The following is a 26,511-nucleotide window of genomic DNA, read 5'->3' on the forward strand; positions in this document are numbered from 1 at the left end:
CCTGTTTCTCCTCATGCCAGTGCAAAAAGAGTGGGAACAGGCTCTGGCTCACATATCTCTCCAGGGGCTTCTTTCCCTCAGCCACTACCAACTCCATCACCTTTCGGAAGAGGCGAATGGAGAGGACCTGCACATGGCTGTTGTCCTGATGGAAAGGAAGAGGAAAAGACCTCAGCACCAGCTGTTCCAGGTCCATGTGGGCACAGGTCTGAAAATCCACAAGGCCCAAAGTTTCCTTGCAGCACCCAGCACCCCTGGCTAGGAGCACAGAGCCTTACGCTGTCAAAGAGTGGCTGGAGCGCCTCAGCCAGCTTCGGGGCAGTGGGCCTGGAGATTAGGATGTCTTTGTTCTGCAGCATATTCATGAACATCGGCAAGGCCATCCCGACCACCTCTACATCCACATCCTGCAGTAGCTCCACAAGGCTTTCGGAGAGGCTGCACATTCTTTTGGCCTGTGAGGAACACAAGGCTGTGCTGGGAAGCCATGAAGGGCTGTAGCAATAACCCCACTCTGGTGGGGAAGCCTCACGTGATGAGCCAAAGGCCTGTCCCAAGGGACTTGGGCAGCTGAGCAGGGAGGCAGCAGAGCTGGGAGCAGCTGCCACAGCTCCCGAAGCCCAGCCAAGCCCAGGTGACTGCACTCCCCCGCCCCAGGATTCCAGCACGGCTTCAGCCAACTGCCCCTTCTTACCATCATGGAATCCTTGCTCAGCACCACGAGGCCTCTGATTGCCAGGCGACGTCTCTCTTTGCATTCACTCTGTAGGTGCCTTGAAAGGATCTCTAGGATGTTTTCACCACAGTCAGTCATGTCCAGGCAGTCCAGGACCTGAAAGGCACGGAGCACTGATGGAGTGCCCAGCTGGCAGCAGCCCGCACCCTCACAGGGCTGGGCCCAGGCAGCAGCACAGGGCGTGGCACCATCCTGGGCAGCTGCAAGAGAGCAGAGAAGTGGAGGCAGCTTGGCGAGGCAGCACTCGCCATCAGGCTCACCTCCACAAAGAATGCCATGGCGGGAAGCTCCCAGCGTGGCTTCTCCCTGATGAGCAGCCCCAGCAGGCAGAGGGCAACTGGGGAACACAAGGGGCTCGAGGCACGACGCATCTCCCTGGCAGGGGGAAATAGGCAACATCAACCATGAGCTGGGTGGGCAGACCTCTCCTGGGACTCACTCACAGAGCCCTGGTCTTTCCCCAGCACCCTGGCAGGGGACCAGGGCACTCTGGCAGACTGCTCCTCCTGTGCACCCGCCTCTCCCAGCCTTTGCCACTCTGCTCGGCCATTCCTGGGTGACAAGGCCCTCTGGCCCATGACCACGGGCACTGTGTGTGGTGCCCCATGCAGAGGACAGAAATGACAGGGGCAGCGGGGACAAGGGGGTCTCACCTGGCCAGCAGACCCACTGCGTAGTGGTGAGTGTCAGCATTGAGGAGCGTGTCCCAGCCATGCTTCCGTTCCATTGCCATCACCAAATGTAGACACCGCAGACGGCGAAGCAGTGCCTTCACTGTCTGCCCTGCAAACCTGTGTGCAGAGCAAAGCCCAGGCCATGTTGAGAGCTCTGGCCCCAGCCCCTGGCACATGGCAGGGATGGGAGGACTGGGATGGAGCACCTGTTGGGGTTGGCAGGAAGGCCGCGTTTCTCCCGGCATCCCCTCCAGAAGGCGTTGACCTCCTCCGACATCTGCTTTGTACTGATGAAGACTTGGAAGAGCAGATGCACAAGGAGGGGGGGGGAATATTTCACCAGTGGCTCTGGGCACCAGGGCAGGCGGAGGATCTCCCAAATCACCCTGGTTGCCTGCAAAAAGGAAACCAGATGGAGACAGTGCTCAGTGCCCAGACATCCATGCGGCAGGGCCCAAGTGGGGGAGGGAGAGGCCAGGGGAGACACAGGGGAAGCACCTGGCCTGCTGCCCCTGTACCTGCCCCTAACCACATTTCCAGCCCAGTGCCTGAGGCAAGGAGATGTGGTGGTGGGGGAGGATGGAGAGCCACCAGAGAGGCAATCTGGGGCTGAACAAAGGCCAGTTCCAGAAACTCACAGCCAGGGCAAAGACATCTGTTTTGTCCCCGTCGGAGGTGGACGTGCTGTGCAGTGGCCAGTCCTCCATCACGCAGAGCAGCTTTGGCAACACCTTCTCCACTGTCATTCCTGATGAGGCGATGGTCTTCCACATAGTTGCAGCAGCTCTGTGGGTCCAGAGTTCTGTGTCAGGGGGGTGCTGGCCAAAGTGCCTTGAGGAGCAAGGAGGGACCATGGTAGCAGGATCGGGGGCTGACACGGCAGGGCTGGGAAACAGAGGTGCCAGAGTGTCCTGGAACTCACCGTCCCTCTGGCCAACCACGTGGGATGGGATGTACAGGGTGATGGGCTCTAAAGGCTGCTAAGCCCTGAGCCCTGAAGGCAGGGAGGCCCTGTACCTGTCACACGATGGGGCACAGCGCAGGAGGGTGAATACAACATCAGCAGGGTGTATATCAGTCAGCCTCAGAATGTTAATAAACAGCCTGTCATCTGGAGGTGTGTTGGAGGAGAGATTCTGGTGCATTTTCCTCACAAGGGCCGGCACCTGAAGGAGGCATGGCAGAGAGCTGGAGAGCTGCCAGACCAATCAACTTACCCAGCTTCCCCTGACAAGTGCTTCCCTTCCCACCACTCTGTGCTGGCCTCAAAGGCTGAGGGGGCCCAGCTTGAGTGGGATACAGAAGCTCTGGGGGGCTCAAGTCCTGGCCGCAGGCTGCTTACTTCATCTCGACGGGACACAACTCTCTCCCCAAAGAAATCCATACTGGGAGCAGAAGCCAGACTCTGAGTTAGCATGGTGTCAGGCTTTGCCGTGCCTTTAGTCAGCATGGTGATCATTTCTCTGCACGGAGGTCCTATCAGGTTGCTAAATGTCTGCAGGAGAACAAAGGCCAGGGAAGAGAGGGATGTGCCCTGGAGGGCTCTGACAGCAGTGCCAGGCTGAGCAGTGACGGCAGGCCCAGCCCAGGAGGCCGTGGCTGCAGGTACCTGTGCTGCCCTGCGGAAGTGGCCACGGGCGCGGTCCTGTTCTTGTGTCCGGTCCTGGCCTGGATCTGGCAAAGATCGAGCGCGGTCAGAGCTGAGGGGCTGCGGGACAGGCCGCAGAACACAGCCCAGCCCTGTGCTCCACAGGCAGGGCCAGCCCTGGGATGGCCAGTGCATGGAGCTGCCGGGGGATCAGCCCTGGGCCCTCCTTCCCCCTCCCTTTCCCTGGTCATGTCCACAGGGGATGGGATGGGATGGGATGGGATGGGATGGGATGGGATGAGGTCCAGCTGGTTGCAGCCACCAGCTCTGGGGCCCAGCTCTGCCACTCACCCTCCTGCAGGGGCTGGAACCACTCCACTCTTTCAGGCTGCCGAGCTGGGGCAGCCCCAGCACCTTCCTTCACCTTCTTCATCCCAAACAGGCTAAGGTGTCTCCACACCACTCCACAGTCTGGCGTCAAGGGCAACTGCAACAGAAAAACCTGAGAAAAGCTACTGATCACCAAGTCCCACAGTGGGGCCTTGAGGGCACCAGCAGGAGAGGAGCCATGGAAGAGCTACAGTCTGGTCTCAAGGGCTCTTGCCACAAGGATGGAAGAGTTCTTATAAAGGCTCCAGGTCAGCAAGTCCTGTGGTTGAGCCTCAAAGGCACCTGCTGAAAGGGTGGGGGAAACCTCGGAAGGCTACGGGTCACCAAGTCCCGCAGTCTTGCCTCGAGGGCACCTGCAAGAGTAACACTTCCAAAACGCTCCAGATCAGCAGGGAAGGAGTTCGCTGCACGGGGGCTCCGCACAGCACCACTCTGTCCTGTCTGTCCTGTTGGACACTCCGAGGAGCACTGAGGCGTGGCCACCTCACCACCACTACTAAGTCATCACATGTCACAAAGGGCCCTGTGACACACTGCCATGTGCCCTGGGGCCTCCCCCAGCCCGCCCAACCTGCCCCAGGTGGGAAGGAGTCCGTTCTCCAAAGTATTGAAGACAGCTGAACACAAACTTTAGGCACAGCTCAAAAACTAAGCAAACCCTCCCCTGCTGTGCCTGCCCACAGCAGCAGAAGGAGACCCCTCGGCTGCCGACGCAGCCGCAGCAGGAAGGCCACGGGGCCTCCACACAAGCTGGTACGGGCTCCTTGGGAGAAGTGCCGGCTGGTGGCCCTCCCAAACACGGGGCTGTGACACACAGAAGGAGTGTGGGGGCAAGGGTACCAATGCTGCTCCCATCCCACTGCCCAGGGCTGCACCAAAATCAGCAGCTCTGGCAAGTCCTCTCCCAAGGAGACCTGCAACCGCCCCGAGTCCTAGCAGAGCTGAGTCCTGCCCCACAGAGCTGTGCCCCCTGGGGACTTCTCTGCCACAGGGCAGCCAAAGCCAACGGGCACTGATGTCTGCGCTCTTGCAGGGGGCTGTTGGGAGCGGCAGCTGGAGCAATTGGTGGCCACGCTCGGCAGCTGTCAGAAGGCAGAAGCTGTTGCTTCCTCCAGGAATGATTTCTGCATGCAAGTGATGACCTGCCGCACAAAAACATCTTTGCTGTGAAGGCAAAGAAGAATCTGGCTTTTAATAATCCTAAATTCAGGAAACCAGGAATCCACATTGTTTTCCTTTGCTCAACGCAAGGAGTGTCAAATCAAGCTGCAAACTTCCCAAGTTCATTGGCACAACCTGCGAAGGTAAAAGATTTGCAAGTTTGCTTCCCACCCCAAACCAGCAACTCCTTTGCCTTAACAGGGTCCGTTGAGAGTCAATTGCAAAAAATAAACATTAACTGAGCCAAAAATAAATAAATAAATTGGATATTGTTTGGTTTTCAAACACTTTTCTGTTAAGAGCTAATAAGAATTCCATTAAGGTATAAAAGCTGTCAAGGAATGGAAGTTCACTCAGTGTTACAAAAGCACCTCACACAAAGAGGGATATTGCAAAAAACACTAATCCTCCCTCCAGTAAGGTAGATAAGTGGCCAGTAAAGTACAACTCTCCCCTCTTCTGCCCTGGATGACAACCAGGACCACTGACAGAAAAAAAAGAGTTCTAGATATTCCTTCTGCCCTCCATAACCAAAGCTCTGCAAAACCACAGAGGCTGCCTTTGAACTGGATCCAATTTCAGCCCACGCCTCCCACCTTCCACACAGTTCCCTCCTCAACATTCCCACCAACACCAAATCCTCCCAAACATCCCCACAGAACCCCTCAACACCCACCCCACCCCAGCATCTCTGGCTGATCCCTCTGCAGAGCCTTCCCATGCTCCAGGAGATGCCCTGGTTGTCCTGCACATGCCTGGGGATGACACTCAGGATGATCTGCCCCATCACCTTCCCCGGTACCAAGGGCAGGCTGCCAGGCCCATAGTTCCCCACATCATCCTTCCCACCTTTCTTGCACGAGGGCCTTCCATTTGCTCATTTCCAAGCAACTGGCAAGTCTCTCCACTTAACCAGGACTGCTGGTCAATGATCCAAAGCAGCTACCGAGCTCTTTCTCCAGCTCCCTCATTACTCTCTGGTAACGGAGAACATTCCACAAGAAAGCAACTTACCCACAAGAGGCTTAGAGGAGACCCCTCAGCACTATGTCCTGAAGGAACACCATTGGGCTTGACATGGAGTTCCAGGCAAGCTTACAACCAGCTGCCTCACTTGCAGCCCAGCCTTGGCCAGCATCCACACGCGGAGGCAGGATTATTGGGGGGCACTGCAGGGACCCAGGGGGACAGGACTGGCTGGCCTGTGTACATGTGGCACCCCCTCACACCCCCAGAGTCACCCCAAACCAGACAAACCCTCCCGTGGCAGCAGAGAGGAGCACACAGCACCTCCCAGGGTATCTCAGCTGAGTTTGCCCCATTTTAAGCTCTGCTAATGCCCAGCTGCCAAAAAGGCCTACCTGGATCTCTCCAGGATGCTCAGGACGAGCCAATGAGCAGGATGCTTTGGCAGACAAACCTTCCAACCCCGGCCATAAAGTCATGGAGTCTGAGAGTCATGGAATGGCTCTTTTTATAGCATGAAAACACTGGTCTGCATTTGTGTCTTTCTTTTTGTGTCGTGAGCTACAATTTCTGAGGAACGGAAACAGATTTCCCCAAACCAGAAAAATAATCTCAGGAAACTTTCTTGGAGGAGGCTGGGGTTGCCACTCAGGATCACAGGTCCCAAAACCATGGATCAAAAGACTCCACGAGATGCCTTGGGTGAGCCTTTCATAGATTCTGGAGCTAGGATTTTTTCCAAAGGAGAAAAATCACCTCAGGTAGCATCCTGGGAGTGGTGTGGGGCTGACACCTGGGATCTCAGGTCCTGAAATCAGAGATCAAAACACTCTAGGAGATCCCTGGGAGGAATGTCAGAGTATTCCTGGAGGAAACAGTTTCCATGAAACATGAATTATACTGAATATATCCAGTATCTGTTTGATCTCTCCTGCATGTGCTCAGTCCAAAGTTGCAGCTTGGAGCAGATTTTAACACTATTAAGACACACATTTTCCTGTATGTTCCTTTTGTTAGGTGAAAAGCCCAGAGAGGGTTCACTGTTTTATATGAACACAGCTCACAGCTGCTTATGGTTGGGATTTCACAGAAGTTTGGAAAGGCTTGGGGACAATTCCTACTGAATTGCTTTGAGGTATGGACAAAATTGGCTGTCAACATCTATCTACTGTTTACTTTGTCTGGCAAAGTAGTGAAAGAAAGGAATAATTTAAATAATGAAAAACACAGTTCCTGTCCTTGGGGAACGAGAGCCTTCCTGCCTGGAAGGGATCCTATAGGGTAGAAGGGGTGGCTAGCCAGCAGTTTCCTTCTTCTTTGTCCTCCTTGCCAAAACAACCGTGACTGTTCTGGGGGAACAGAAGCCTTCCTGCCCAGAGGGGATCCTGTGGGGTAGAAGTTTTGAGCAGCCTCCTCCTTCCTTGTCCCTCTCCTGATAGAATCACAGAATGGTTTCGGTTGGAAGGGACATTAAGGCTCATCCAGTTCCAATGCCCCTGGCATGGGTAGGGACACCTTCCACTAGACCAGGTTGCTCTAAGGGCCCTGCAGCAGCCAGGGCAGCAAGGGCACGGCCCCCCCAGCTCTGGGCTGTGCTTAGCTGAGGTCATGCCCAGCTCTGGGCTGAGCTCAGCTCTGGTTACCCCCTGATTTCTGAGGTGAGCTCAGCTAGGGTGTCCCCCCTCCACTTCTGGGATGTCACCCCCCTTGAAAGAGATCAGCTCAGATTTGGTGGGGAGCCACGTCCTCAGCACTCGCCAGAAAGGATGTGGGACACAAAGAGAGTACCAGGAAAACCTGCAGCTGTCCAGCTCTCGGGTTGCAGGGAGTACCAGAGAAGTGTGTCTGGTTCATTCAAGACAGCTAAGTTCAAGTTCATGATTCCCAGGAATCTCAGCAGGTCCCATCCCATCCCCTCCAGACCCTAATACCATTCCTGTGCACCACCCTGAAGAGCAATAGGCACAGAACAAGAAACATTCCTTCCCAATAAGGCCCACAGCCTGCTCTTTTAAACAGGTGCCCAGAGCACCTGCTGAGAACCACCTCTGTTATAATCCTTGCTCTCCCTTAGCAAGGGATCAGCTCTGAAATGATCCTCACCCCTAAACCCACAGATGTTCCTTAGGACAAAATGCAGAGCACAGGGACACCCATCTAGGCTGATGGGGAGAAGGTCTTACAGACCAGCTCAGCCTCTGATAACAGGTGAAAGAAGTGCAGAAATATATCACACCAGTTGTGGCTGGGAACAACTGATAGGCAAAAAAAGGAGGAAGTAAGTTAACATTCAAATGTAGCTTGATTTCTTTGTTGTAAATGAAAGGCAAGATAGCAACCTTGCACAAAATATTCCTAAGGGGTTTTTTCTGTGATTCCCTTAAAAAGCAGTGGTTCCTGGAAGTCAAAAGCCTGAAGGAGGGCCATCAGCTCTTTCTTGAGTGCTGTTGTTTACTTTGTCTGTTCTTATGTAAAAAACAGATTTAGAAATCACCATCACACAGTAACCCTAAGGCCAAGGTTTCTCCGGGTGCGAGGGAGGAAAGTCAATATTCAGAAAATCTCAGCAACTTTAATATGTTCGTGTTCTGGTGCACTGAATATGAAAGGGAGACTAGAGAACCCAAGTGTCCCAGCCTGTGAGCAGCCTGGCCTTTGAGCCATGACACATCAGAGCACCTCACAGTTGGTATTTAAGATACCAGTACCCCAAGAATGTAATTTCACCTAAGTCATGTCATTGTCCAGGCTCAACCAGGGACCCACTTGTCAGACACCTGAGAAAACTGAGCTGACTGCCAAGTTGAAGCCTGAGGCTTCAACTCACAGGAGTGCCTAAGACAGCTTTAAAACATGAAAAAACACCATCAAGACCTAAAATCCATTCAAATGGCCTTAGCTCAGGCAGAGAAAAACAGCTTTCACACTCTATTTAGGAATCATAATTACAGTCTTCTACTGTACTGAACTTGAACACTACCTTGCAAATTTTATAATCTCTCACTCAGAAACAAGACAAAAACAAAGTGCAGCCTGAACCCCTAAGCTAACAGGTTTGGTTTACCTTTGAAGAGCCCCTGTTTGCTGCCCAGCATCTCTGCTGTATGTGATGTAATGCTACTCACCACGAGTCCCCCACCGCAAAGCAGAGGGAACATTTTCCTGCTCTGAAACTGAAAGAACCGAAAAAAGAGTTCCTAGAATTCCAAGAGAGGACAGAAAACTAATTACATTAAGCATTTTATGGTTAAAAAATTTGCAAGGCAACCCTAGTTTGGTTAAAGCCAAGAGCTAGGTGAAATCCAAACAGTCATGTCCTCTCAAGACACATCACAGTGTGACACTTGAATAATTCAGTTTCAGCAAGAAGAAATTTAAATGCAGAGTAATCTCACAGACAGGTGTAAAGGTGTCCAGAATTTGGAAAAGGCAACCAGGGCTGTCAACACAGCCTGAGCTGAATTTACTTAAATAGGCTTTTCTATCCTGTTTATCTGCACAAGTGTAAGGAGCAGGATGAAGGAAGTTTAGCCAACTGCTTCCTTCATTATATTTTTCTGGGGCCAAAAGCATCTGAAGAGGCACAGACTCCCAGCATGATTTGCTTGTTGGTGGAGATGATGCTCATATCTCTGGGGACAGGGAACCCAAGCCAGGTGACATGAGGCTGCTGTGCCAGCTCCCCTCTGCTTGGGACCCACACTGGGCAGACAGTAAGGAGAACAACACAGTTAAAATCCTCTTGCCTCACCATTAACAATTTATTAACCTGTCAGTCTTCCAGCTCTGACTATGAATGTACAATGGCACCATGGCCTGAGCAGAGGCACTTGCTGTGCTGGGGGAAGGCTGGAGCCCAGGGGCCCAGGCTGTGCCCTGATGCCAACCACCTCAGGGCTTCCTGCTTCAGCCGCCCCTTCTCCAAAGTGGGAACAATGGTGGTGATTTCACCTCTGAGGTGCTGGGAAGCCAGATGCCATCAGCTGGGGGACAAAACCATAAGAAAATTGAGTGAAGCACTCCTTTTTTCCACACGTATGGGGGAGGACAGGTGCCCTTCCCCTCCCAGCACAGGCTCCAGACAGTGCTTTAAAGGCTGTCACTGGCACCCACAGTACAGAGGCCAGCTCAGCAGGGATTGTGCAGGGTCCCCCATCATAATACTGGGCACTATGGCGAGGCCCCAAATCCCACACTCTTGGTACAGCCAGCCATCCTGGGAGGATAAAGGCAGACTTGCTCTACTCAAGATGAGAGTCTGTCCAGACGTGGAACACAACACAGCTTGGCAGCTTTCTAAGATCTTCCAAATGGTTTGAAAAGGCACTTCACTCCCCATCCCAGGATGGAGAATATACCTCGGAAAAACCTTAAAAAGGGAATGTTTAGAAGAGGTTCACCAGCAAGCAGAGGCTCTGCAGCACCAGGGCAGCACCCCTCCCTGGCAGAGAGAGCAGTCCACATGCTAAGGTCAGCACTGAGACATCCCACGCAGCACACACCCCCGTGGTCCCACACAGCCGCCAGTACCCAAGCCAAGTCCAAGGCCCTGGCAGCCCCAGTGGCCCAGGTTCAGGCAGACATGGTTTCCTGCACAGCCTGCCCTGCCCCTCCCCAGGGCCCCAGCCCAGCTCGCAGCTGCCCTGCCAGGGGGCTGTCGGGGTGCAGGCGGCAGAACCGGCCCAGTGCCCAGATGGGGAAGACGTTGCGGTACGCGGTGTAACTGATGGCACACGACTTGTTGAACACCCCGGCAATGTTCTCCTGGGAGAGAAGCAGAGAGCAGAATGGTATGAGTGACACGGGACTGCAGGGTGTTCAGGAACCCCTTAGGAAGACTAAAGATGTACCTGAGGCCAGTCCCCATTGGGCAGCTGCTTATCAATCAACACTTTAATGCCTCTTTCCAGCACATCCATGTCAGGGTACCTGCAAAGCACAAGAGAGATGTGAACACCCTCATCCCAACTATCTGCAACACCCCATCCATGCACTTGGGGAACTCAACCACCTCCAGGCTGCCCCAAGCTTGTCCCAGGCACGCTGAATGCTTTGGAAAGGGTCCCCCACAATCCTAGAACACCAGAACATTTTCCTAGGCTGCAGGCCTGTAGTTGTGATCAAAACCTTTGCTTTGCATTGGCCCACACCAGCCAAGCCCAAGGCCCCACAACCCAGCCTGCATCTCCCATCTCCCTGAGCACTCAGGGCCAGGTGAGGCTGCTCCTACCTGACAGCCATGAGCCCCAGCAGGGCCCAGCAGGTGTTGTGGATCTGTGATTCAGCACTCTGCACATACGTGCGCTGCTCGCAGGACTCGAAATCCTCTCCCCACCCGCCATCTGCCATCTGCTTGGAGAGGAGGAACTGGCAGGCCTGGGCCACCTCTTGGCACGCAGCCCTGCAGGGATGAGGCACAGAGTCAAGACAGGACTGGGGACAGGGAGCGTTTGGGCACCCACGGTTCTCAGCTGTAAAGAGAAGCTGTGCCCACAGTGAGTGTCCTGGCCATATTGCTCCTGGGAGAAGCAGTCCCTGAGGCAGGAGAGTCCATGTACAGCAAGGGCATCCCCCTAGCCCCACCATGGAGTCCTGCCCTGACCCATGAGGCAGGTAGGGGCAGGGCACCCAGACAGCCCCTTCTCACCCGTCATGGTATGTGTGCTGCATGCAGGCAAATGCCTCCAGACCGAACCAGGTGCCATAGGTGAAGCAAACCCCCCAGCTCCTAGGAGGAAGGGGAGAGCAGCACTGTCAGGGGTGCGAGGCCCCAGGAAGAGGCAGGCTGTGACATGGCTGTGTTCACAGAACAGCAGAGCCAGGCACAGAGCTGCAGCCTGCCTTCCCCTATGGCACAACCATGTCCAGTCCCACCACACCTGCTCCTAGCTAACCCAGGTGTCAGCAGAACTGGGACCACCCTGACCCCCAAGGCTTCTCAGGGTCTTGTGCAATGAACAAGGTACCTGCTCCACCTGGGCTGGAGGGAGAGTAATGGAGAGCAAAGCACAGCAGCTAGAGGAGGATCAGCCCCTGCTTCCCCTCCCACAGATCCTACCAGCCAGGAATGCCTGCCATCATGATCACTCTTGCTCTAGGGCAGCCAGAAGAAAACTGGGCACTGGGAATACAGCTTACCCTTCCCAGGACCCATCCGCTCGCTGCTTCTTGCGACAGAAATCCAGGCCCTTCCGCAGAGTCTCCCTGGACAGGAGAGAAGCCACCCACTTCACAAGCAGCTCAAACTCAGTGTCTGCTTCACTGGGAGCTCCATCAGCCCCTCTGAGGCTTTGATGGGTCCCATTATTGGAGGGCACAAGAGGCAAAAGCATGCAGACAAGCAGCTACATAGTTCAGGATATATGTAAGTATAACATGTGGGTGTATGTGCCCCAGCTGGGGCTTCTCTGCCTCATGGTATTGGCAAGCAGGGCCCAGCCTGCAACTGGCTGCAAGAGCAAGAGAATTGCTAAGTCAAGAGGCAGACAGATCTCCACCAGTTTCTCCCAGCCTGATCCCAAACAGTCTATGCCTTGCTCCTTGGGACAGGCGGGGCCCCAAGACTCTTGCAGGGCACTCTGGTTTGGAGAGGTCACCAGTATCCAGGCTGGCCACCGCCGGGGCTGCCCCATGCCAGTGTAGAGATCCAGGCAAGACCCCTAACAGGACTCAGCAGGGGTTGTGCCAAGAGGCCATGGCAGGCAGCTTGAGAAGTGCAGCCTGTCTTCTCCCCTGTCCAGCTCTCATCTGAGAGCTTCACCTGATCTCCAGGGCTCGGTGCTCAGGGAACTCGCTCTGGAAGTGTCTCAGTGCCTGCATGACAGCCGACGTGCACTCCACGTACGTGTAGTCGATCATGATGTCACCTGCCAGCAGGTGAAGGGTATCAGTGCCACAGCCCCTTTGTGAGGAGTCTGCGGGTCAGCTGCTGCCAGCCTCTCCCTCAGATCCACAGCACACTGATCCTACATCAGACACCCACTGGGCATGGGGAGGCCAGGCCACTTTGTCCCTTCACAGTGGGCAGGACAACCAGCCCCCACAGCTCCCCTTACCAAACACCTCCGAGGGGTTCAGCATCTCCAGTAAGTGGCCTCCTCGCTTGGTTTCATATGTGGCAAAGCCTCCATCTGAGTTCCTCATGCTCAGCAACTGCCCAGACAAGCAGAGAAGGGCTGGGACTAGCTCACAGGCAGTACCACCCCAGTCTGGCCCCAAGCCAGGTATGAGGACAAAGTCAGACCCACAGGTCTAGGGGCTGGCAGACAACCAAGGTCCCAAACCACAGGGACAGGCAGGTCCAATCTAGGCCATCACATCACATTATGTTACATAGGCAGCTCTGTATCACAGCCAAGAGAGTGTTGCCACACCAGGCCTCAGATCTAACCAGATCTAATACCAGATCTAACAACCACTCAGGCCTTGACTTCTCTTACAGGTTTACCTGTCTGCATTTCCCTTGGCCCTAATTTTTGCAGCACTTACCACATTCACAGCATCAAAGAGGCGCTCGGGGGGCACAAGATTGGCTATGAAGGGACACTTCTCCTGCAGCAGCATGACCGCCTTCAGCCCCTCTGCTGTGCAGTCTGCCACGATCCAGCCACAGTCCCGCGTGCTGAAGGGGAAGCCACCCTGGAAATGGATCAGGTGAGCTCAGCACCTTCCCCTGACCTTGTAGGGGGGCAGGTATTGCCCCTCATTCCTGTCCCCCCTGCCCAAATCCCCGCCCTGGTCACAAGTCCTTCGGAGACCAGTCCCAGTCACCGTACCTTGTTCATATGGCGATAGTATTTCTGGTAGTCAGGTGGGTTCTCCGGGATCTGCAGGAGGCAAGAAACAAGTGAGGGCAGCCTGGAGGTGCCTGGCTGCAGGACCACGGGCTGAAACCACTGCAGGTGCAGAACAATGTCCAAGTGCACAGCACCTGTCTTTCACTGAGGGAAGCAGACAGAGAAGAGGTCAGCTCTGGAGCAGAGAGTACTCAAGAGAAATCACCTTTTGGCCTGGTTTAAGCAAGTGTTGCTAAAGTCCCCCCTTTGGAAGCTTTCCTGCCAGGGAACCATCTGCTTTGAATGCTCCCATTGGCAACACTGTGAACAAGACTGACTGCATCTGCACCAAGCTGCTGGTGACAGTGACTCCCACCTTGAGCCACTGACTTGGCCAGCAGAACTGAGTTCATACAGTCACTAGCCACAGGGCCTGGGTTTCCCAGAACGGTGCCTCAAATGTGTTGGTAAAAGAGAGGACGAAAGGCAAAGAAGCCTAAGCTTTAAGTTTTGCAGCCTCTCTAAGCTCAGGCAGCCAACCCAAATATCCCTGGGCTTGGCCAAGATCCTCACCAAGCTGCAAAGATGGTTCCCTGAAAACAGGGAGCAGAAAACAGGAGGTTGTCCCTAGAACTTTGCTAGTCCAGCCCTTCAGAAGAGCTCTTCAGAAGGCAACAGATGCATCAAACAGGGTTCTGAGCAGAAGCCAAGTGTGCACAACCAGTGTGTGAGACCCCACCAAAGGGCTCTGCTCACCTGGGAGAACCTGAGGAACTCATGGGCGTTCTGGAGGCAGGATGTGAATTCAGGCATCTCCTGAGCTTCTGCCTGGAAAAAGAGGCACACAGTTAGCACTCAACAAGGAGCTGTGGCCACCAAACATGCTCTGAGCAGACGTGTGTTTGCCTAGCTCAGTCACAGATGCCAGGCCAGAACTGACACAGCAGAGCTCCAACAGAGTGCATAGCAGGAGCTCTGGTATTCGGGGACATGTGAGAGGAAAACATTTTCCCAAGGCAGCACGTAGCACTGCAGGGTGCATTACCTCCAAGAAGGCTTGGATGGCAAAGGCGGTATCCCAGAGCTGGGATCCATTTGTGCCCTGCAAGAGAGAATGTTGATAGTGAGAGGCAGGTGCTAGCCAGCACCCTGACCCAGATGTGGGGTCTGTGGGGCAGCATATCCCTCCCACATCACACCCACTAGCTGCCTCCACCCTGTGTCTCAGTTTTATGCCATTCAGCATCACAGCTGATACGCTGGCACAGAGGGGACAGATGCAGCAGGTCAAGGGACAGCAAGGGAACAGGAAATAAGACAGTTGCTTTAGCCTGCTCTGTGCACAGCCAAGGCAGGAGCTCTGGCCAGCGCTAAGGAGCAGCAGGACACAACGGCTCTGAGAGAAGCAGAGCCCAGACCACATGCAGGATCAGGGGCCTGGCTTTCTCCTTCCCTTCTCCCAGAGCCCGTGGGAATGAAGGAAATGGAGGCCTAGAGCTGGCCCCTCAGCTCACAGCCACAGAGAGGCAAATTAGCAGGACAGGCACTATTCCCTCCTGGCACAGCTGGTGGAAGTGGTAGTGAGACAGAGAAGGCCATCAGGCACCAGAGGTGAGGTGCCAGGAGCTCAGGCTCGGGATGAACATGCTATCCCATTACTCCATGGGCTGCCCCAGCATGCCACAGTCCCTTCAGTCATAGCTGAACTCCTACAGCACTTCACCTGCATCTTCATGCCGTCAAGGCCCAGCCTGTGGGAGGAGAGAGCACAGTGATGCAGAACAGACACAGTGGGAGCACCAGGAAGCACGTCGGCAGCCCCAGTGTGCTTAATCCACAGGGATCAGAGCCCTGTGCTGTACCAGAAGGGTCACACTCAGCCCTTACCAGAGATAGTCCGGGATCCTGGAAACATGCTCCTGAAAAGCTGGGGAGTTCTTCCCATCCACAAACCAGCGAACCAGCATGTTGATCGTCTTGGAAATCTGCCACAGGGAGCACTGTCATTGCTCTGGACAGAGCTTCTTCCAGCCCCAGAGACATAGATCCCTCCCACTCAGCACAAAGCCATCCAGAGGTTGTCCCGGCCTTGATCCCAATGGCTCCATCACCCAGCATAGCTGAGTTAGGGGGGCAGGTGCCATGACATTACTCCAGAGCTTCTCCTCACAGCATTTCTCTGGACCTCAAGGACAGGTACCCCTCACCAGCTATCCCCATGCTCTCTGCATCTCCTGTGCCCTGTTGGCCTTACACTCTTAAACATCAGGAGTTAAGCAAGATCTGGTGATTACCGGTTACATGCCACAAATGCAAAGCTCTGGGGAAGGGCACAAGCTGGTCCCTAAATAACAAAGGGTGAGATATTTAAAGGATTAACAGCATATGTCCTACTGGCCCAATGCTGATGCACTTGGTGAATCTATCATCAGCTTTGATGTGGTCGTACAGTTCTGCGATGGCTCGCTGCCGCAGGTGAGTGCTGTGGTGGGCTTCATACATGTTCATGATGGCTACAGGAGAAGAAAGGGACATGAAATGAAAACAAAAACCCACCCCGTGCAGCCAGATTCACTTGCTGTGGCAGGCTGCACCCTGGCTCACACCACGACCAGTTGAGGAAAGCGTAGAACTGCTCTGCCCCAGAGCAGCCCGAGGACCTGGGCACAAGGCCCTGATGCTCTCAGGGAGGGAGAAGCCCATGGATCACATAATCCATGTCTCCATCCCAGCTCCAGAGCATACAGCAGTAGCTGCCAGCAGACCCTGAAGAGCCCCCATGGTGCAAGGCAGGTTCAGCTGCACGAGCAGCAGCAGAGAGTGGCAGGGGACAGGGCCCCCCACGCTCACCATAGGCAGCGCCCAGCAGCCAGCTGTGTGGGGTGTACACATCACAGGCAGCCACGTTGTTCCTCTGCGCTGGCCAGTCTATGCTGGCATAGTCCTGCACGTACAGCTCCTGGCACAAGACAACACAGAGCATCAGCCCGGAAAGCTGGGAGCAAGCGCCCAGGAGCAGTTACTCTGCTGTCTGACAGAGTGCTCATGCAGGGATAAGAGATGCCGCTTTGGAAGCCAGAGGCTGGCGCACAAGGACATGGCCAAGCACAGCAGGCAGTCATGGAGCCATGTATCCTTGTCCAGGAGGATCAGCTCCTTCCTTACCTGCCGCAGGCTCCGTATGAGCTCATCCTCTTCTGCTGACAAACGCTTGGCGTAACAGTAGCTCATGGGAAGGTAAACCTGGCGGCAGTGACACCAGAGCCGGGAAGGATGGGCTGGGAACCACGTGGGAAGCAGCCTGATTGCAACAGAGAAGGTTGTGAGGAACAAGGAGGGCCTAGGGCAACACAGAGAGATGGTGTGTGGAATTCCCAGAGCAGGGCACACCTTTTCCTGTCCCCTGCACCAGGGGATATAAACGCAGCCTGACACTGCAACAGGGGTGCTCCCTCCCCACCAGGGCCAGCAGACACCGCTCTTGGCCCAGAAGACAGAGGGCAAGGAGGACCTTGAGCTCAGAGAATAGGGAGGGGAGAAGTCAGTTCAGTCATGTGGGACTTTGAAAGCAGAGGCCCAGACTGACAGTTACTGGCATTTGATGACAAAGCACCAGCAGCCCTTGGTCCTGTGCAGCCCCTGATTTCCCCCAGAGATAATGTGACACCCTTTCCCTCTCTGACACCCAGCAGCCCTCTGAGTAATCAGAGAGGGTACAAGTGAGGGTTAGGGCTGGTAGCCTTACATGTGACTGTCCCCTCTGCTAAAGGCCAAGTTCTGGCTGGCCAGAAGATAATGGTGACAGGTAGGGAGCACACAGATGTATCAGGGATCCTGTGGGTAATGCTAACTGGGCTGAGCTGTGGCACTTCCCTTGGGTGCAGTGTTCAGTGCTATGCACCCACTGGCTGGCCTGCTGCTGGCTCCCAGCTGACAAGCAGCCTGACCACCTCTAGTTCCAGACCATAGCTGGAGTTATCCAAGCAAACATCAGTGCCTGAGACAGTTCTAGGTTGAGGCTGACAGCAGGACTGACAACATCTCCTCCCTCCACAATAAGGGGGGCACATACCACATCTCTGGGAGAAGCGTGTTCATTCCCTCCCAGCTGTAAACGTTCAAGACAGCCAGCCAGAACTTGCCCCAGGAAGGGATTCCCACAGCACCTCCTGCAGAGAACAGTATCAGCTTACAGGGTTAACGCAGCCATGCCAGCTCCCTTCTTTTTTCCCCATCACAGGGCCCACTTCTCCCCATATTTGGGAACACACTACTCAGGCTGAGACACACGTCCCAAAACAGGGCAAGCAGGCAATGGTACAAAAACATAACACAGCTTCCCACCGCTAATTGAAAACACAGGTGCCACCAAGGGCAAGCAAGAGCAACAGTACTTCCACTACCTGGCAGCCCCCCATGTTCTATGCTGCCCTTCATGTTCCATGTAGCCCTCAGGTCCAGCCAGACCTCTCTGACCAGTGTCCCAGCCCCATGGCTGACCTTTGCTGTGCAGGTTGACACGGGCCCGCATGATGTCAGGGTCATCCGGTCCGAGCCCCAGGATCCTCAGTGCTACGTAGTTGAGTGCTGTGCCAAACACCGTTGATTTGTCTTCCACATGCCTGTCAGGCACATACGCAGAGACACCACGGCCATTAGCCAGCTATTGGCATTAGCCAGACATAACCCACTGAGCAGGGCTGTTTTTGTCAGGGTGAAGTGCAATGCCGGGGGTGACTGTGAAAATTAATCCAGGAAGAAACATTGCTCTGCACTACTCAGTAGCATATGATGCTTTGGCATAGAGTGACACAGAGGAGATATGGCCAGACTTGATGCTCTGGCCATCTCTGTGACAGAGTATCTGAAGTGCTGCACAACCAAGTCCAAACACCCAAAGCTATCACAGGTGCCGAGCCCCCCTCCCTGAGCCTGGGCACATCTGACAGCAGCTCCAAGTGCTGGGCCTTGGAGAGGCCATCCCTCAAAGAAGCATCTTTGCTACTCACAAACCCCAGCCTCCGTCTGGGAGCTGCACAGAGCGCAGGTAACGTATCATCTCCTTCCGGAACCCCTCCGGCAGCTGGATTTTGGCCGTGTGGCAGGTGATGAGGAGACCTGGAGGACCAGACGGGCCGGCACTGTACAGAGCCGAACTGTACACGCCCACCCCCGGGCAGGTGCCCCAGGCCTACCTGGCAGCAGGAACAGCGGTCCGCCGTAGTCGCCCGCCCAGTGCCCATCCTCGGCCTGCAGGGCCGCGTAGAACCGCATCCCCCTGCGGGCCGCCTCCCGGGCCGAGTCGGCCGCCGGCAGCGCCCGCAGCGTCGCGCCCTGCGGGGAGACAGCGGCACCTCAGCGGGGCGTCCCGGGAGCGGCCCCGCCGCCCCGGCCCGGGCCCCTCGCACCGTGTCCAGCCCGAGGCTGTGCTGCTCCAGCGCCGTCTGCGCCCGCGGCTCTCCGACATCGCCATCGCCATCGCCCAGGTAGCGCCAGCGCTGCCGCCCACCCTCGCAGCGCAGCCGCCAGGCCGGCAGCTCCGTGGCCGCCGCCGAGCGCCGAGGGCCGCCCCGCCGCCGAATCGCCCTGGGGGACACGGGCACCCTGAGCCGCGGCCGCCACCGCGCTCCGCCCCATGGGACAGCGCTGCCCGCCGCCACCGTAGCACCCAATCCCGATCCCACCGCCGGGACCCACCCGCTGCCCGCTGCCATCGCCGCTCCCGCTCCCGGTCCCGATCCCGACACCGAACCCGAACCCGAACCCGATCCCGCCACCGGGGCCGCGCCAGAGCCACCTGGTCCCACATCGCCTCACGGGCGGCAGCCAATGGGGGCGCGAGGCCGGGCGGAAGCCCCGCCCCCGGCCGTCCCCTCTCGGCTCCTCCCGCCCCGCCCGCCGTTCCCGGCCGAGAGCGGGGCGTGGAATCCCGGGTCCTGAACGTCTGACCAGGCCACACGGACCGCGCTGCTTGCCCAAGGCTGCACACCCCGACAGCCCTCCCGTCCCTTTGGAGGACAGCGCCAACCCCCAGAGCGACTCTGGACCCCCAAAGCCCAGCCAGTGGTTTCCATCATTAATGGCAATAACAAACCTGGGTACCCAGCTCATGTTTTCAGCCCTTCAAAGCCCCTCGGCTCAGGAAGGCTCCGAAAAGGAGCTACAAACGCCATCAGGCACACAGGGGGGTAAATCCCAGAGATGCTGTACTTACTGTGTTGAAAGGGCTGGGAATTTGTGCATATGTGAGGGTGCGAATTTATCATGGACTTTGTTAAACGGAGTGATAAGATTTCTTTCTACTGCTTTTCAGAGTGACTTGGCTTCCCTCATGCCACAGAAGTGACACCAGATCAAGCTCAGCTGGTGGAAAACCACCTCCATGTCCATGCGCTACCTGGCACAGCCACTCCTAGGGACCTCAGGGGGCCCAGGGATGAAAGAGCTACTCCCAAATGTCATGTCCATCAGCATCCGAGGACAGAAACATGCCTGTCTCTTACTACTTATAATACTTAATACTTATAGTATATAATGCACACTACAAGTCGAATTTAAATTGCTCCTCTGCTAGCAAATAGCTCTTCACTCTTGTCCAGCATAACCTCAAGGATTATTTGGAAAGGATGCAGTAGTTTTATTTGTGAATTAAAGAATTAATTTGGTATTTATTTTATAGATTAGGCTTATTTTTGGTTTAAGACAAAAAGAATTGTCGTAATGAATCTGCTGAGATGAGCTTTATGTAAGTATCTCCACTTCCTTGCAGATGCCAAAATCTCTAGATATTTATGGTAATGTTTGTCTAAAGGCCATGGTGGAAGATGAACCACTTGGATTTATTTTTCTGTCTTTATACAATCTACCTGCCTCCAAAATTTTTAATAATTGCCAAACTGCTGTTATCTCAGAATTATTTTTATACAAGTTTTTCTATGTCTGGCCCTCAGCTGAACTCAGCCAGGAACAAGCTCACCTCTGGCTGCTGGGTTTGTAGCTTCAGACATGAACTCAGTGCCCATGGACAGAGCTGGGGAACCTGCTCCCTGCAACGCTGCTCTCTGTGCTGGCACTGTGAGCGCTGCAGAGGCAGAAGCAGCTTCTTCACCCTCCCACCCAAATTCCACTTCTTTCATTGCTTTTTTCTCCCAGTTCAATGACTGCTGGCCTTTGTCTCGTAGTCTGGCAGAGCCTGGCGCCACACACACCAGAGAGACAAAGAAATAGGCTGGCTTGTCTCTCTGAGCCTGGTATGAAGAGCCCACATTGTGTTTTACCACAGAGAGGGAGACAGGCAGAGGGCTGAAGTGTTTTGCTCAGCCTTGGGCACTGTAAAACCCCCTTGTTTCTTTAAACATGTCAGCCCAAAGTGCTGGCCAGGAAGCCCTGACTCTGAGGAAAGGAACCCCAAGGTCACACTCTCCTGATCAAAGATCAAGACATGAATTTTAAAATAACAGAAGCGGCTCTTTGGGCAGCACTGAAAGCACAGCCAGCTCACAGCCCCCCACCCATGCCCAGACCTCCTGGACTGTCACTGGCTGGGTCAGGGATGACCCAGGAGACCAGGATATGAGCCTGGACAAGGAACAGGGAAGTCCCTTGGAGCTGCTCATTAGCAGAATCAGGAAAGGGGCAAGGTTTTTGGTGTTCCCACCTGATCCTTCTGCTCCTTCCCGCTTATCAGCAGATCATTCCAGACCACACCTGTAAAATAGAGAAGTCAGAATGATTTGGGGGTGAAATGGACAGTAAGAATCATTGGGAAAGGGTATTTCAAGACTGTTTGTGTTTTGATCTGTCAAATGCTAATTTTTCTGTTCCATTTTAATGAAAGGTCACTTTCCAGAATGACATCAGAAAATGGTTTAAAGAAGCTGAGCTAGGACCTCATCTCTGACTAGAAATTATGTGCTTTAATGCATTTCTTGGCTAAGGACTGAGCTAACAGATCTACCAGATCAAATTGCCATCAGCAGAGAAAAACACTGTTTCTTTCCTGCTGACAGAGAGCCCCATTTATAGCCAGCTCTTACATGAATGAAAATATCCATGGAAAAAAAATCAAATAGTGCAAGACTGTTGACAAACTACCTCTGCACTAGGAACACCACTGCCTAAAAGCATCCCTGCTGTTCCTGACAGTCCAATCAGAACACAGATAACTGCTGTAGTTTGCAATGTCATAAATGCAAGAATTTCAGGGGCCAGATAAATATTTAGAGTCAACATACTCAGACTTAATGCTAGGGAAATTATTTTTTCCCAAACCAGTGTTTGGACCTGTTACAAAAGCTTCCATGAGCTGATGTAAGGAAATGATCAATGTAGATGGGTTTCTTTTACACCAGTACATGAAAAAGTTAAGTAACATGGTAGGTGGTGTCTCAGTAGATTTGAGGAATGAAGGAACTGCCAGGAAATGTGTCTGTCCAGCAACCTGGTCTTGCCTCTTGAAAGGGACTTTTTTTTTTTTTTAAGAGGTCCAGACCTTCATCCCACCCCCCAAGCCCCCAAGGCTCTTACCCTTTCCACGTTTCTCTGCAGGAGCTGAGTGTGGCAACAAACTGGGCTCTTCATCATGGGCACTGCTCACCGTCTTCTTAGTTAGCAGGAGTACCGCGTTCTGAGTCACACTGAGCCTGAAATCCAACAAAGGCCTCCGACATAAAGCAGTTACTGATCGCGTGCTGAGCTGAAAAAGGTGTAAATGGCGACATGCCTCAACAGTAACATCAGACAGCTTCAACTTCGGCTCATACCATCTTATTCCTGGGAAACAGTGTGACTTCGCAATGAAACACAGTGAAACTTGCTTTCTTCAGCCTGTTCTCTGTGTTTATTAACCATTTGCTTGTCCTGTGCCACCGGGAACAGTCTAGGTGAAAGATGCTGCTTGCTGCTCTTGCTGTTTGTCACCTGCTGCTCTTGCTGTTAGTCACTTACTGCCCTCCACATCCTCGTTCCCTGCTGGCCTGCCTGCAATGTCCCCACACAGTGTCACCTCCATCGGGTCTGTGCACAAGCCTGAAAGGGGGATCTCTGGTGGAAAGGAAACTTCCAGCTCTTGGGTTTAGACAAAAGTGCATATAATACCGGTTAACGGTGGCTGCTGGGACTGGCAGGGGGCCTGGGAGCCCACCGCGTGGCTGCGACACGGGCAGCAGGTACATGCAGCCAGGAGATTCCTGCCCCCCCAAGTCACAAGGGTGGTGTCACAGTCACTGGCCGAGTGACAGCCGTGTGAGAACCCACGGCCCCTCCACGCAGCTTTTCGCCGGGGTAAGGCAGGCACACCCCGGACCCGGCACTCTTTCCCCAGCAGGGATTCGGGAGGAGCGGCCGCTGCCGCCAGCCCTGTCCATCAAGCACTGAGAGCCCGATACAATCGTGATTGCCCCGCAAAGGCACGGGGAGGGGGCAGAGAAGACGCGGTCAGGCGAGTCTCAGGGGTGCACAGTGAAGGGACCAAGGGCCACAGCGGCTCTCACGTGGGCGGCCGTGGGCTGGCGGCGGGTCAGCGCCACTGCGGGCAGCGCTGCGGGCCCGGAGCCCGGCCCGGACACCCCCGCCTTCGCCTGCCATTGGCTCCAGGGGCTCCCCGCCTCCGGCATAAGAAGGCAGCGAGTCCCTGGGGTGCCCATTGCTCAGCCACAGCCCCGCCGGCAGCAGGGAGGTGAGAGGGGCCGGGGGATGCCGGGCGGGGGCAGCGCCGGGGCACCGAGCGCTGCGGAGCCGGTGGGGAGCCGAAACCCTCCTCAGCCTTGCGGACGGGGAAGGAGGCAGGTCGTGAGCATGCAAAGGGCTCTTAGAATGCACGCATGAATTGCTTCGGGAATATTTCCTACCTGATCGGAAACAGTCTTTCTGTTTGGACACTGACTGCTGCATGGGGGAGGAAGTCAGCTGGAGAATAAGGCGGTGGGATGAGATTTAGTGCCTTGTGGTGGAGAAACAGGAGCCAGGTCACAGGGCAGGAGACGCTTTACCTGTGGGGTATGAACGAACAGAGTGCCGTTAGGTTTTTTTCCCAGCTTTTGGGAAGGTGGTTTTGCATCTCTCCCTTTTTGGTTTGTCTGTCTGTTTGTAAAATCTGCAGGAAACGCTGCAATTCCAATGATTATCAGTCCCAGGAGGGTCCCCAGATCAAGTGAGGGAGGAGAGAGGTTAGAGAGGTGCTTATTTCGTCCTACTGGCACTCATCAAAACTGGATCCTGCCTGGTTCCCCTGACTGCTCGGCTGGAGACAGGCATGCAGGCAAAGGCATAGGCGAGGCTGCCTGTGACAGAGTGGACAGCAAAACTGTTCTGAAGCTCTGTGAGCAAAATGAACCCTTACCTGCCTCTCTCCTCGTGTTGTGGCTCTGCATTTCTCGAGAGCCCTTGAAAGCAGAGTCACAGTCTCTCATAAGCTTTTCCCCTGAAGCCAGAGCTTCTGTCAGTCCTTCCCAGCAGATGCTTTAAGCACGGGGTCCGATTTTGCTGATCAAGGTGGCTGTGCTTCCAAAGCAAAAGGGGTTGCTGGAGCTTGCCCAGGTTAATGTCCTGATCGTCCCCTCTGACCTCAGGGCCACGCCTTTACCATGTCTGAGCTGGAGAAGGGCATGATCGCCATCATCGATGCCTTCCACCAGTACTCCGGCAAGGAGGGAGACAAGCACAAGCTGAAGAAATCAGAACTGAAGGAGCTCATTAACAATGAGCTGACCCATTTCCTCAGTGTAAGTATTGTCCTCCTCACAGCTCGCCTGGCTGGGCTCAGGTGGCATTAAGCAGCTTCTGCACTCCACTAACTCTGTCTCCCATGGGAAGCAAGAGCAGGGGAAGTGGTTTATCCACACATCAGGGTGCTAAATCATTTGCTCCAGCTCTGCAGAGCAGCAGGACAAGTGCAACAGCCTGCGTGCAGGCTGGGGTGTGGGTTGGATACTAGGGAAATTTCCTTCCCTGAGATGGGGAGACAGCCTCACCCCAAGGGGCTCAAGAGGTCTCTTCCCAGCAGCACAGCTGTGGCTGCAATTCCCAGAGGCACAGGGCAGTGCCCCAACACAGACTGGAAACGATGTGTCTGAACAGAGATTCAGCCATGAGAGCACCAGAGAAGGGGGGACATGTTACTGTCTGGGTCCCACTCTGGTCCTCCCCAGCTTTGGCTGCCTATTTCTATCCCTTCAGGAAATCAAAGACCAGGAGACTGTGGACAAAGTCATGGAGGCACTGGACAGTGATGGGGACGCTGAGTGCGACTTCCAGGAGTTTGTAGCCTTCATTGCCATGGTCACTGCCGCTTGCCACGAGTTCTTTGAGCACGAGTGAGCTGGTGGAAAGCAGGCGAGCCCCTTCTGCTCATGCCAGAGAGATGCAAGGCAGCATCACTCCTCTGGGAAAAGGAGTGGGTGTGACTAAAGGCTCCTTAGAGTTCAGCTTGTGCTAGACTTCAGCAGCTTAATAAGTTCTGCAGCTTTGTGAAACAAAGAAAAACCTGCACAGCTCAGGAAAGCCTATCGGCCAGCGCCCACCGCGCTGGAGGCAGCGTGTGAGTGCCTTGTCTCAAGCTCCTTCCCTGCTGTTGTAAGCCAGGAACATGCCCAGGGCTGGAAGCAGGCAGACCCTATGATCCAAGCTTGCTTGCAAAGGAATAAGGGAAATTTAAGGGTTGAAGGATGAGGTGATGCAGAGGGGCTGTTTATGGAAGCCTGTTTCTGAGCCCACTGGCCTGAACAGGAAGGCTCCCAGTGATTCCTGTGGGCTCTGTGCATGCCATTAACCCAGGAAACCCAGCTCCTGGCCCTTCACAGGGGCTCAGTAGAGCCCACCCATTTCTTGGCAAATTGAGACACCCTTGGCTTGCAAGGCAAAGCATAACCGTCTAAAATCATAACCATCTAACAGCCCAGGCTTTCCTCTTGTTGATCAATCCTCCCTGCTTTTGGCAGCCTGCAGAACTGGAAGCAACAACGTATGAGGCTTCTGGGCTGGGGTCAGCTCCTGGGCCTGGGATGTGCCTTGGTAAGGTGTCCAGCCTCAGTCAGAAGGGATGGGGGGATTGGCCCAGTGTGACCACAGACCAGGTACAGCCTCCTGAGTGTGTGGAAGTGGCAAAAATAAAATGTGGTTTCAGTCTCTGGTGGAAAACATGTCCTTTTGTGACCTGCACCGTCAGAGCGGGAGGCTGGAGGATGCAGCCTGAAGCACTGCTATAGCTCATGGCCCTGGGTTTCTTGTTGGGCATTGACCCTTCACCTCCTCCCTGGTGTCACTATGGCTGGCCAAACAGCTCAAGGTTGTCAGCACCACCATGTTCCATCTCCCTGTCCACACTGGCAGGTGCATCTGTGAGGACAAAGGAGCACAAGGCACCTCTGCAGGAGTCATCCAGGGGCTTGCAGTTGTGAACCCTTACAAAGCCTAAACTAAACCTAGGGCAACCTTCCCAAAGTCTATGCTTCTGTCTTTTTCAGTCTGCACCTGCTGTCCAGCTCATCAACACCTGTGAGTTGGACATTCCTAGCCAGCAACATCAATAGTGACAGATTCGTGACAAAGATGCTCACAGTTGTCATTGTTTTTACCTCATTCCCCATTTTATAACGATTTCATGCACAAAATGACATGTCTTTGGACAGGAACCATCTTGCTGCTCTCACCTGTCTCCTCCAAGCTCTGCAAGGGGACACTCAGGTAGAGTCAGGCATACAAGAGACAGCATCTTATACTTCACCTGGCACAAAAAGCCATTTTGCCATCCCAGGGTAGCGCTCATTTGTTGAGACAGTTCCACTGTTTTCAGCACTAGTACAGAGCTGAGGCACTGTGTGACAAATGGGGGCACACAGTGTCCTCAAGATTAGGAAGGGTAGACAGGACTCATGACCCTCTCTGGAGCCTGAACCCGAGGGTGCGGTGCTTCCATACAAGGGTCTCCAAATCTCACCTGCTTTCTGTCCCCCTGCACCAGCAGCGCTCACACGATGAGGAATCCTTCCCCAAGACCAGGCCTGTTCAGCAGCTCTGCACAGCATTGCAGCAGCAGCTAGCTGTAACATGCAGCTTGAATGCTGGCATAGCCAGTGCAACACGAGAGCAGCAGCAAGGAGTGACACGGCAGGACTGCACCCATGTTTCTGGCAGTAAGGCTGATCCTTACTCAGCCGCACCGCTGCTGGGAATTCAGAGAGGCTTCACCCAGCACAGGAGAAGGTGGAGCTGGTGCCTCTTGTC

At 54.6% G+C, this 26,511-nt stretch overlaps 3 protein-coding genes and 1 long non-coding RNA gene across 6 annotated transcripts; 1 reads left to right on the forward strand and 3 right to left on the reverse strand.

The window, feature by feature from the left end:
- Window position 1: 1 nt before the first annotated feature.
- On the reverse strand, window positions 2-3,936 carry LOC113958097 (the record flags this gene model as incomplete). Its single annotated transcript, XM_027666165.1, has 11 exons — window positions 3,350-3,936; window positions 3,020-3,084; window positions 2,753-2,905; window positions 2,428-2,576; window positions 2,049-2,196; window positions 1,617-1,804; window positions 1,390-1,527; window positions 997-1,111; window positions 695-832; window positions 279-455; window positions 2-145 (listed from the first exon to the last, which is right to left on the reverse strand). Coding segments are annotated over exons 1-11 (1,497 nt in total), but the record flags the coding sequence as incomplete, so codon positions are not given.
- A 5,310-nt stretch (window positions 3,937-9,246) lies between these two features.
- On the reverse strand, window positions 9,247-18,870 carry LSS (lanosterol synthase). Its single transcript, XM_027666193.1, has 21 exons — window positions 18,699-18,870; window positions 18,486-18,624; window positions 18,300-18,408; window positions 17,791-17,912; window positions 17,363-17,459; window positions 16,456-16,591; window positions 16,141-16,249; window positions 15,685-15,803; window positions 15,178-15,275; window positions 15,014-15,041; window positions 14,336-14,392; window positions 14,047-14,118; window positions 13,291-13,341; window positions 13,004-13,153; window positions 12,571-12,667; window positions 12,276-12,381; window positions 11,654-11,719; window positions 11,163-11,243; window positions 10,746-10,916; window positions 10,366-10,444; window positions 9,247-10,279 (listed from the first exon to the last, which is right to left on the reverse strand). The coding sequence occupies exons 2-21, from the start codon at window positions 18,562-18,564 to the stop codon at window positions 10,088-10,090; spliced, it is 2,019 nt and encodes a 672-aa protein (XP_027521994.1). The 5' UTR covers window positions 18,565-18,624; window positions 18,699-18,870; the 3' UTR covers window positions 9,247-10,087.
- A 2,000-nt stretch (window positions 18,871-20,870) lies between these two features.
- On the reverse strand, window positions 20,871-22,455 carry LOC113958124. Its single transcript, XR_003531419.1, has 3 exons — window positions 22,053-22,455; window positions 21,817-21,985; window positions 20,871-20,997 (listed from the first exon to the last, which is right to left on the reverse strand). It is a non-coding gene; the product is annotated as an uncharacterized LOC113958124 (long non-coding RNA).
- Window positions 22,456-22,860: 405 nt separating this feature from the next.
- On the forward strand, window positions 22,861-25,420 carry S100B (S100 calcium binding protein B). Of its 3 annotated transcripts, none has more exons than XM_027666237.1 (3): window positions 22,861-22,966; window positions 23,859-24,011; window positions 24,466-25,420. In XM_027666237.1, the coding sequence occupies exons 2-3, from the start codon at window positions 23,874-23,876 to the stop codon at window positions 24,604-24,606; spliced, it is 279 nt and encodes a 92-aa protein (XP_027522038.1). In that variant the 5' UTR covers window positions 22,861-22,966; window positions 23,859-23,873; the 3' UTR covers window positions 24,607-25,420. The 3 variants fall into 3 exon arrangements, with proteins under 3 accessions (XP_027522038.1, XP_027522037.1, XP_027522039.1); XM_027666236.1 differs by having other exon boundaries at window positions 22,948-23,028; XM_027666238.1 differs by lacking the exon at window positions 22,861-22,966 and adding an exon at window positions 23,167-23,286.
- Window positions 25,421-26,511: the final 1,091 nt, after the last annotated feature.

Source organism: Corapipo altera, unplaced genomic scaffold, assembly GCF_003945725.1.
Source record: "Corapipo altera isolate COAL_440 unplaced genomic scaffold, ASM394572v1 81, whole genome shotgun sequence".
In the NCBI taxonomy this organism is placed as follows: domain Eukaryota; kingdom Metazoa; phylum Chordata; class Aves; order Passeriformes; family Pipridae; genus Corapipo; species Corapipo altera.

Coding starts and splice junctions, on each gene's coding strand:
- LSS (XM_027666193.1), bottom strand. CDS start 18,564: ATGCGGTTCTACGCGGCCCTGCAGGCCGAGGATGGGCACTGGGCGGGC. Junction 15,276..15,684: donor AGTGCATCAGCATTGGGCCA/GTAGGACATATG, acceptor TCCCTGTGGCAG/ATTTCCAAGACGATCAACAT. Junction 11,720..12,275: donor CACCGAGCCCTGGAGATCAG/GTGAAGCTCTCA, acceptor TCTCCTGTCCAG/GGAGACTCTGCGGAAGGGCC.
- S100B (XM_027666236.1), top strand. CDS start 22,984: ATGCCGGGCGGGGGCAGCGCCGGGGCACCGAGCGCTGCGGAGCCG. Junction 23,029..23,858: donor CACCGAGCGCTGCGGAGCCG/GTGGGGAGCCGA, acceptor CTCTGACCTCAG/GGCCACGCCTTTACCATGTC. Junction 24,012..24,465: donor AGCTGACCCATTTCCTCAGT/GTAAGTATTGTC, acceptor CTATCCCTTCAG/GAAATCAAAGACCAGGAGAC.